This window comes from Nanorana parkeri, unplaced genomic scaffold, assembly GCF_000935625.1.
Source record: "Nanorana parkeri isolate BGI_ZX_2015 unplaced genomic scaffold, ASM93562v1 scaffold559, whole genome shotgun sequence".
Classification (NCBI taxonomy): Eukaryota; Metazoa; Chordata; class Amphibia; order Anura; family Dicroglossidae; genus Nanorana; species Nanorana parkeri.
In genome coordinates, this window is record NW_017306827.1 from 362,188 (window position 1) to 373,587 (window position 11,400).

Below are 11,400 nucleotides of genomic sequence, written 5' to 3' on the forward strand. Positions count from 1 at the left end.
TTATTTCTTAAAAAAATATATATTTTTACAATAATTTTTTTAACTTTACTGTTATGGGCTTTGGGGTAATATCTGGGGCTTACACCCCTGTTATTTCCCTTTTGAAATAAAATAAGTGATTGAGGACACTTAATCTCCTCTTAAATTGTTTTTTTTTTGTTTTTTTTGCAGCCCCAGCACTCGATAAACAAGAAGCTCTCAGTACAGAGGCTTCCTGTTCATTCATAAATCGAGGAGATAATAAACAGATACTATGTCCACAATCATAAATGAACAGGATGTGATGTAGAGCACTTCCTGTTCATTTATGATTGGGGACACCGTATACTGCTCAGTTATTTACAAACATCATAGTGATCAGTACTTATCACTGAAGTTTGAATATTACAGAGAGCGATCAGCAAATATTTCACATATTTGCTGATTGTCCCGCAGCTCTTCCCCCCGCACAGCCCCACTCCTGACTTGGCCCTGTCACTGCTCTGTCCTCCCTCAATGAGTTGCTACATTTGCTGAACAGAACTGCACATTTGGCAAGCAAAATAGTTCACATAAATATGTTTAACTTTGCCCAGTTTAGCGGTACACTTTAAAGAGACTCTAAAATGGCAAAGTGACATGTTGTCTTGTATCAACAACCCTCCGCTCACTGATATTCATCTGTGCTGCGCTGATGCTCTCTCTCTGAGCCTTTGGGAAATATCTGGTTCTTCCAAGTAATGGGAGGTCATGTGACCTCCTCTGTTTTCTCTCATCATTCCAAGCTTATGCCTGAGTGACCAGTGGAACAGGTTTGAGCAATCACACAAGAAAAGAGAGAAAATGATTAACCCTGTGTAAGTTCTGACACAGCACTTGCATACACTGAGTGGCCAGATTATCATGACCACCCCATCAGTACTTCGTTGGGCCACGAGATGACTCCACGAGATTACTTTGTTGGGCCGACTGGCCACTCCGTGTAGATTTGGACTCCCAACTCACGGTGGAGGAGTGTTGGGGTAGCAAAGGGAACCTGTCACACTACTCTAAATGGGCAACGTGGCAGAGTCTCTTTTAATATGCTGTGGAATTCTTTTGCAAAGCTCCTAGTTCATTTGTAATAGGAAAAGTGTAGATTTTCTAGGCCCTCCAGTTCAAAGGGAAGATTAAAAACTATAGCCACTATGTAAATGCTGCAATATTTAGTGAAGGTTAGTCTATATAAAGCTCAAACATTTTCTGGGAGGGGAACATTGCATGCAATGCAGCTAATTGCTTTTGGATTTACAGCCCTGCAACTAACAATAATAATCTGTGTTACTGTTTTTGGCCAAAAGATTTTTTTATTTTATTTTAATCTTCAAAGTAGGAAAAAAATATTGTCCATTAAACAGACCGAAAGTCACACATGTACTTCCATCGGGACCCCCTCGCTGCTGCTTTTAAAATGATCAAAATATAGCAGTCCAACCTCCAAACTCTTTCAACTCTAGTATTCAAGCATGAGAGGGTCTGGGTGAGTCCCTGTCACTCTCTGGCTGTCAGACGGAGGCAGCCAATCTTTTTCTTTGGCTCACACAGGCCCACAATCAGCAGCTGCGGGAAGGTGGAAGCAAAGCACTGATTGGTAGGAGTTTAGAGACCGCTCTGCAGGAGAGATGTTAGATTTCGAGCTCTGTGACTGACTTTTTTAATGGGAGCAGCAAAGGGGTATGAGTATATGTAAAGTAATTTATTGTTTTTTTGTAGTTTGGTCCTCCTTCACATCACATTGAACAGCAGGAACTGCACAAAATAGAATTTATATTATAATTGGAGAATTCAGAGTCATTTAAGGCATTACCAGTCATGTCATAGGTGAGGATCGTATCAGTTACTATGACCACAATCATGAATGAACAGGAAGTGATGTAGAGCACTTCCTGTTCACTTAAATCTGGGCACACAGTAAGCTTACTGTGTCCACAGTACTGATCACTGAGTGTTTGCACTCAGCTGTCCATCCTGACTGCTCCGCCTGTCACTGGAGACTGAGTGCGGTGGTGCGGTAGGAGAGCTTGGCCTCCTGTGACAGCTGTCTCCTCCCCGCACACTACCCTGCTCAACCTCCTGACAGCTTCTCTCCTCCCCACTGGGCCCTGGCTGCAGGATTGGGTCTTTGTCCCCTCTGATCGCATCTGCTTACACAGGCCAGGGAGAGCAGAGGGGACACAGGCTGCTACCGAGCGGAGTGAATATAAGAAGCTAGGGGTGCACTGAATTTTTGGGCTGTTTTGGTACAATTTTTGGCCAAAATTTTAATGCATCCCTAGCTTGTATATCACATAGTCTAAACAAGTCCCAAATCCAGTTACTATACTACAGAAGCCATTAGATGTATTTTAAACTTTTTTTTTTTTTTATGCACATATCCTACAAATGCAGAAAAACACCCCGTGCACATGATATTTGTAGCATGTTTTATTATGACAGAGTTTCAGCATAGGTATGGAAGTTTTTACATTCTAGTCTATTCTTGTTGCCATCTTCTGAATTCCTTCCAGGCTCACAGCTCTCACATTCTTTCTTGTTAATAGGTGAAGCCATGGAACAGGGCCTGCGTGACTGCTGCCGCTCCATCCGCATTGGGAAAATTTTGATCCAGAGTGATGAGGAAACACAACGTGCCAAAGTCTATTATGCAAAGTTCCCACCAGATATTTATAGGAGGAAGGTTTTGTTAATGTACCCTATACTAAGTAAGCACATTTTTTTTATCACACATTTACTGTTGTAGTTCACCATACGTTGTAAAAGATCCGGATAACTAAACAGATGAATAGTAAGTTCTAGTGACCACAAATTAGAAAATGTACTTTCCTCATCCTATGAGTGTTAACATTGACAGGCCAATAGTGAGACAGGAAGTACAGGATCGGGTTTCAGAGTGGATTAGGATATGGGGGGTCCCATGAAGGAGAATTGGAAAACTAACCGGATGTGTAGACACCCAGAGGTTCCTGCTGTATGGTGCCATCGGGGGTTTAAGTATTTTTACTTCAGGTTTGCTGCAAAGTACACTTGTGAGCTCTCATTCTGAAATACCTATTGAAAATACTGGTTACATGGCTGTCATGCTCTGGTTTCAATAATTCTTGCATCATGAAGATCCAGAGCATGTATAGAGTATTCTGGCTTTTTATTTGCTGAATGCTTTTCTGGATCTGTGACTCCATAACACTAAAGCCATAAACGGCAACTTGCATTTTCAGGATACTAGCAATGTCAGCCCACATATTTTTGTCATCACATGTAATCTTGCAATAAAAAAAAAAAAACACTTAACACATTGGTTATGTATTACCCAATCAGATCTTTCTCTTTATTTCTCTAATGTTTCTAAGTCACAGCCATGACATACAGTACAGGAGTCTCATTTACTATTATCAGTTAAAGGATGCAGTAAGGACAGGGGAGAATGTTACTGCAGCCTTCTCTCTATGAACAGTATTTCGGTGCCTGCTAATATAGGGGCATTGAGAAGTAATGGCAAAAACGCAAGGACCTGGAGCAGAGAGTGTGGTGAACAGAACTACTACTTTAGTGTCTCTCTGTATATTTGTATACAAACCAATGTTTTCATCTGTGCTGATGGGATTTAAAGTAAAATGTTCCTAAGACAAACACAGGAGCCGCCATTGCTGACTTTCTTCTGAGTCCGCATGACTGCCAGCCAAATAGGATTTTCAGCACAGCAATGGCAGAATCCTTGTTAACTCACAGGACAGCTTTCCTTTAAAGCTTAATACCACTGAATACTCAGCTGAAATGCATATAATGGTTTACATGTACAAAACTTAGATTTTATTTTTTTTCTGTGACTTGTGCACTATCATACTGGTGGGTTGATTAACCCTTGTATTTGTGTACAGTAGAGATTTAAATGGTGAGTCACTGCAGAGGACAAGGGCTAGTACTAATGGCTCAATATCCTCTAATGCTTTTTGCAACATATCAATGCTGCATGAGTATAGAAAACAAATAAAACGCATATAATGAATGTGACGTTGTGTGTATGTGTATATCGCAACAAACTGTGTTTTTTGGGTTATTGCGTGTGTGTGTGTGTGTATATATCATCTTGGAGTTTAGCTTTTAAAGAGTGATTGTAAAAAGCAGATGATTAATCTGTTGAAATTAAATTTTAAAAGGATCTTCCCTTTACCCGTGTTGATCATACCCTGCCATGATCTTTGTAAAATGTATTTTGCAGGCACGGGCAATACTGTCATTGAAGCAGTTAAAGTTCTGATTGAGCATGGAGTCCAACCTAGCTGTATTATACTTCTCAGTCTCTTCTCTACCCCACACGGTAAGACTTTTGGATGTTTGTCAAATAGTACTTCACATTACAGAAAGGAAACCTGTAATGACATATGTAGACTGCCACTGCTGACCTCGCCTTAAAATGCTAGTTGTCTGCCTGTCTCAATGACCTGGCTTCAGTATGTTGAGACACTGACTGACAACAAGCATGCATACTAACCTCCTCCCGTGACCCAAAACTGAGCAGTATATAGTGGGCTATTGCCCGCCATATGCCAAGAGCGCCACAGCTGGGACTGATCCCGACAATAGAGTCGAGATCCACCCAGCTGCATGAGTGACAGTTGGCTCTGCCTCTCTAGATGCAGAGTCTGCTATGCTCGCCCCCTCCCCTGTTCGTTCCTCCACTTAGTGGTGGAGGATCGGACAGGGGAGGGGGGAATCCCTGTGGGGGAGCGGTGACTGACAGATACCACTATCTTCAGGGAGATGATCAGGAAGTGAGCAGATCGGCAGTATGTTTCTGCTCACTTCCCGATCAACAGAGTCGACCTGTGACGGATCCTTTGTCACAGGACAGCTTGAATTATGGTGATGACTGATTTTCACTCGCTCCATAATTCTCCTTTTAAAAGTACAATATGTGCTGCCAGTCATTGAACTAGGAAATGTTCAGTAAAGAGCAGTAAAGTGAAAGTTAAGTTAAATTTTTAAAAATCAGATTTTTGGCAGAAGAGACATGCAAAAGAAGTCTTTCCACCATTTTTTGGTGTGTACACTGCGGTGCACACATCTCTAAGAGGCCAGGAAGGATGCAACTCCTCCTGCACAGGAGTTACATTATCAGTGACCACCCAATGGCAAAAGAGGAGGAAGAGGCGCATGGAACCCAGAAGTGACAGCAGCGCCAGGGGACCAAAGATGGATCAACAGTGCTGGAGAAGGGCACATTTGTAAGGCAAAAACGTCACCCTTCACGCAGTGGTTTACTACCGCTTTAATAATACTCTGCCTTTTAGAATGTGAAAGCAGCATTGAATGCACTTGGAAAGAGTACTTGCAAATAGGATATGCCATTCAATAGGTTAAAACTATGATGTACACTTTTTAGGGTGCAACTGAGACTACAGAACACTTTCCCACAAAGACCATCTCCACATGCTACTGACCATATAGACTAAGGGATGCACCGATACCACTTTTTTAAGGCCGAGTACCGATACTTTTTTTTTCCTTCAAGTACTCGCCGATACCAATTACCGATACTTTTTCTTAAAGGGCCAGGTCACATTTTTTTTCTAAAGCAATACAAAATCATGATTTTAGGTCAGTTTCTTAATATTATGAAGAACATGAACACTCTGTAGTGTGGCACAGCTATATCCAATTCTGCATACCTGGCTTTATATTATAAGAAAATGTAATAATAATATAAAGCCAGTTATACAGAATTGGCTGTAGCTGTGCCACACTGTGTTCTGGTCTGCAGTCTGGACATGTGCTCATCTATTTTGACCACTAGGGGGATACAAGCCTTAGTTAGCAATGGCATGATAAATATTAATTTCATTATTCAATGTCTTTTTTTTTAAAATATTATAACGTTTATAATATTAAAAAAAAGACATTGAATAATGAAATTAATAATGTGCGGCGGATTCGGGTCCCTGAAGATGGTGGACGCGGCACAGGTACTCGTTTTATGTTTCGGAGTATTAGTACAAGTACTCATGCAAATACTCGGTATCGCCGCCGATACCGATTCTTGTATCGGTGCATCCCTAATATAGACAATATGCATAGACTTCAGATTTTTGTTGCTCAGAGGTCTGTGCTTTTCCCAAAGGGCGGTCACACCAAATATTGATTTTGATTTCTCTTTACTTTCTGTTTTGTTAATTGATCAAAATAAACTAAACATTTTTATCTTTGAAAGCATTCTTACTTTACAGCATTGTTCACACCTGCCTAAAACATTTGCACAGTACTGTATATGATTGTAAGCTCTTTATGGGCAATTCTGTTTTATGATTTCCTAGATTTTAAATTGCTGGTAACTTTGTAAATAATGAAAATATTTATACTTTATTGTCCGTTAACGTATACAGGACTTTATTAATTCTCAGTTATTCTGCTGCCTTCAGGAGGTTGAGACACTGGAAAACAGTGTTGAGCCAATCCTTGTATAACCTGCCTCCCAGCTGTTATGCTTCAGTTTTTAGGGTTTTTTTTTTTTTTTGCTGTTGTCCTAGCCTAGGAGGTTGAACACCTTTTCTTCAACATTTTTAACATTGCCTGTCCAAACTTCCTTAAGTTAAGGTGATATTAAAGCTTTAGGGTTTTTGTTTTTAATTTGTATAAGTGGGAGCCCGTCTTTATTGCAGATCTTTGTTTTGTTTTTTCATTTCTCAATTCCTCGTTTTCTAGTGGGTCCCCGCATCGCTCTTCCCCCTGCATGGGTGCTACCAGCAGCTAAGCGGCTGCTGTGGAGGCACCCGTATGGCTTGTGCCCGCAAGTGGCTGTGTAGACTGGCAGGCCACGTCCCTCCTTTCCACCTAAGAGTTTGACTGACGGCAGTAGAAGCCTATGGCTTCTCTGTCCTCAGTATCCTACCCTGCAACCGGGATGGAGGATCGATTCGGGGACCGGCAGTGGTAACTACGTTGACAGGCAAGTGTGGGGGGATGGTGGAGTCAAAAAGGTACTGGACATTTTTTACCTTAATGCAGAAAATGCATTAAGATAAAAACCGCCCAGCCTTTAGGCCCCATTCACACCAGGGTGGTTGCGGATCAGCGCTGATTTCAAAAGGGAGGTTTTGTGAGTTTTTAATTGCGTTTCAGCTAGAAACGCCCAAAACCGTGCTGATCAGAGCGGTTCCATTGAAAGCTATATGGAAACCGCACTGATCAGTGCGGCAAAAAAGGCTCTTTTTTGTTGTTGTTTTTTTCTTCTTCTTCAGGTAGTTTTACATTTATTTGTTCATTATTTTTCAGTGGCTGATTTGTGCCCTTCACATTTGCCATTTGAGGCTCATCAGGCAGCGGCTTCTGCTTACTGGTGATTTAGCTCTCTTGGATTAAACTTTTTTTTGCTTGCCAGTGTCCCAAACTCCTCTGAAAGTGGCAGTATATGCGAGTTATCTAAGAATTTTTAAACTCCCTTTGTTCCTCAGTGGGCTTCAAGAAGAGAATGTTATGTTAAGTACAACATCGTATTTGTATTCTAAGTAAATAAAGGTTATTCTTATCTGCATGTTTGCTGTAAAGTGATACATTTTTATTATTACCTAAACAGGTGCAATTTCCATCATTCAAGAATTTCCTGACATAACCATTTTAACCACCGAAGTCCACCCAGTGGCCCCTACACACTTTGGACAAAAATATTTTGGGACAGACTGATCTTTAGAAATCCTGCCTCTTCCAGGGGCTGCTTAAGACTCAGTGTTGCCTCTGTGCCATGCAGTGCCCTGAATGTGCACTGCTGCCTAAAACTTGCACAAGGCACTCCATTATGCAGTCTTTTTACTGTATCTGTTTTTCTAGCTTTGTACTAAATATTTACTTCCTGGCCACCCGCAACCAAAACTGATTGGTTATTCCTTGACTTTCTTTGCTTACACACCCCACCCCAGGGTTCACATTCCATTCAAAAGCAGCTTGTATGGGCGTGCTGAGGTGTTCCAGGGCATCAATTATTTATTCATTTGTATGGCTACTTAATAGTAATAAAAAAAATTATTGCGAATTTGTTTCTTTTCTGTTCTTTTCTTGTATGACACCATTTATTGAAGAAAATAAACTTTTCAGTACCACTAGGTTACATAATTTACTTAAACTCTCTATACAATTTCTCTCATGTTTGTTTGCTTTTGCTAACATTTTTGTTTTGTTGCATAATTGTGACAAGTAACTACAATGTGGATATAACATTCTACAGTATGTTCTAAAAAGAACTGAGAAACGCAGCTTCCTATAGTGCCAAACAGCAGATATAGGCAGTACTGAGTAGAACAAAGCCCTGGCCCTGAAATATTACCCAGTGCCACATCAGGAAAGTGCAGACACATGCTTGTGCCTTGCTGAACAGCAGGGAGCGGTGAATGCTTTAAGCTAGCCATACACCTATAGATTATCTGCTGATTTTCTGTGGTCAGATGGAAAAAGTGCAACGGATTCCTCCATCTACGCTAAACTGTGTGGATGGGGGAATCTCCCACTGAGCCAAGCTTCAGAATCTTGCTAGTCGACCCCGCTGGCTCTTAAAATACTTGAACAATACCTGCATCCAATCATATTGCTCATGTATTTTGACAGCCAGGTGGGCCGACTAGCAACATACTGAAGCTTGGCCCAGTGGGAGATTCCTGAGAAAAAGTGGCCACAGGCATTCCCCTGCTACATTGCAAGGGTATAGAGTAGGGATAATTGATTATTATATATGATGTAAAAACTATTTCCTAGTACTGGTGGGTGCCTCAAGCAAAGATACAAAGACTGAGGAGCCTAAAATTCAGAAACACTCTAAAAAGGTTTTTTTTTTTTAACACAGTCTTAAACCTTCCTGTTATGTTCTGTCTCCTAGGATCAGTAGATCCTGATCTATGCCTTTCAGCCCTTTAAAACTTCTACCTCAGCTGCTTCGCAGGACCAAGTTGAAAGGCATTTTGGTGATCCTCATTGCGCCAGACTGGCACAGGTGCATGTAAGGGATTTTGTGTTCCTCAATGAAGGAGAAAGAAAATAGTTTATGCACTCACTGTAAAATCCTTTTTTTTTTTTAAATATTCTTTATTTTCAGTTTTGCATTAATAAACAACATAATAAAACAAAATAGAAAGGCACATAGGAAAACATAGATAGGGGTTAGCGGGGTGACAAAAACATAGGGACACAATCCTTTCCCGGATACTCGACAGCTTTGTACCATTCGGTCTTGCGAGCTGGCCACAGTGAACAAAGTGCATATGAACAAGATTCTGTAATCAAGAATAACTAGGCATTAAGTTCCGGGGTGGGGATGGGGGGGGGGACACCGTGGGCAACAGGTCTTGAGGCCTGGTTGCCTCTGGAAGGCCTCGCAGCCGGATGTTAGAGCGAAGGCTCCTGTTCTCATAATCATCCAATTGGTTGTGCAGTGCTGCAATGTTAGAGTCCTGCTGCAGCATTTTGCCCTTCAGGAGGGAGATGGTGTGCAGGGCCTCAGCATATTGCGTCTCTAGCTTCTCCACTCTCTGGCCCAGCTGTGTAGTGTCGGCCCTGAGGTCAGTCATGGCCTGTTTGTGCGCCCCTTCCACTTGGGAGACAAACGCCTGGAGGTCAGCTTTAGTGGGTAGGGACCGGAGGACAGCCTTCAGGTCCCAGTCTGGGTCCTCTCCCTCAGACGTGGCCGCCTCTGAGTATCCCGATCTCGGGGATCCACCTGGGTCTCTGGGGTCCCCCTCCAGGAGCAGTAAGGGGATCGGGGTGGGACAGGGCATACCTGAAGGCGAGCCGGCAGCATGTGAACCGCCAGGCGCCATCTTGGCTGCGGCCCGGTCGCATGTCCTCCGACCGCGGAGAAAGTTATCCAGCGATCCCCTCGGCTGTTTCGGGGTCTTTGGGGTCTTTCCGGAGGCCTTCCGTCCCCCCATCAAGCTTCTTGGGCTGTCGGCAGGCTAAATCGGAGTCGGATGGGTGCGGATGCAGAGGGTCCGGACGGAGCTCGGCTTAGGTGCGACTCTCCGCCATCACGTCCAGGCCACGCCCCCCGTAAAATCATTTTTAAGGCCATTGCGGGGACACAGATCTCACCCCTTTTGTACCAAGCAATGCTGAAAGCATAAAACACAAAACAGGCATATTACTAGTAGGAGGGGTTATCCTGGGCTTGCCTACAGTTTTTTGTTTGGCCTTTGCCAGTGTCCAATCATCCTGTGTGCAGCAGTATAATTCAAACATTTTTGACTTCCTGTGTTCCAAGATTTTTATGGTGAATACAAGATTCCTATTTTCCTTGTGCCACATTAGTGCTCTTCATTCTACTGAAATGTTAGAGATTATAGTAAGAATGGGAGTTTGGGAGCCAGTCATTTCCACATTTTTGTTCCAACTGCTTTACTTGTTGATTCGTAAGATGGTAACGAGGCAGGACAAAAGAATTGTTACCAGTACTGCCTGTAATCTTTCCCTATTACTGACTTCCCGTGCCTTGCTCTGCAGCAGTTCTATGTGGATATGGCCATCTTGGTAGAGACAACTTTGCTTTCTTAGATAAGAGCCTCCAGCATGGAAAACAGTAATTGGCACAATAGTGGCGTCGCCAAATATCTTGCCAAATCTCCTTCGACAGGAATGCCCTAGATTTACACTGCTGCTATAAGGCTGTAGTAGTGCACAGGAATGCCCAGGCACCCTCGCATATCAGGAAGTGCATGGATAGTTTCAGCACAAAAGGTCAATTTTTCAGGGTGCAGCTTAGGCAATTAACATGTTTAGATGTTCCTTATAACATAGCACATTTTCACTTTTTTGGTTCAGGTGTAAATCCTGGAAACCTATGTGAAATGAAAACACCACACTAAGAATTTACAAATTAGACTTAATTTTATTCAGCAGGCAGCAAATCCAGCGAAACATTATGGAAAGGAGTGTTGGCCCCTTAAAAATGCCCTACAAGTGTAAAAATAAAAACTGTACAAAAAAAAATAAAAAAATATTTGTTGTATTATTTCCTGTTCTTTATAAGAGCACTAATCAAAACACGCATGACCACATGATGTTTGAATATTAAAGTGCACCTGTCACTTAGTCTGCAAATTTAGCATTTATGAGAATGCCATTCACATCAATGGAGCATATTGCAGGATAAATATTTATGAAGCTAGATTTATATTTTGATATTCATGTTTGTGTAGCTAATTGTATGGCTGAATTCCAATTATTTTGGGTTCAGTCTACGAATAATATGCATTTTATGTAGAGTAGTGCATTCAAATAACTTGCATCTTCCATTTGTAGACTGAATGTATAAACTAGTGTCACCCTATGAAAATTCACTAAGTTACATTACAAAATGTATTTTAGATGGACATACATAAATGGCTTTAGTCAGACCGCTGATGTATATTA

At 41.9% G+C, this 11,400-nt stretch overlaps 1 protein-coding gene across 1 annotated transcript in view; it reads left to right on the forward strand.

Annotated features, from left to right (window-relative positions):
• The window catches only part of UPRT (uracil phosphoribosyltransferase homolog), a 13,972-nt gene extending 5,908 nt beyond the window's left edge, over positions 1-8,064 (forward strand). The window contains exons 5-7 of the mRNA XM_018562072.1: positions 2,559-2,720; positions 4,235-4,333; positions 7,586-8,064. Of these exons, the coding sequence (XP_018417574.1) occupies positions 2,559-2,720; positions 4,235-4,333; positions 7,586-7,692 (368 nt within the window). The 3' untranslated portion in view covers positions 7,693-8,064. The remainder of the gene's footprint in view (positions 1-2,558; positions 2,721-4,234; positions 4,334-7,585) is intronic.
• Positions 8,065-11,400: the final 3,336 nt, after the last annotated feature.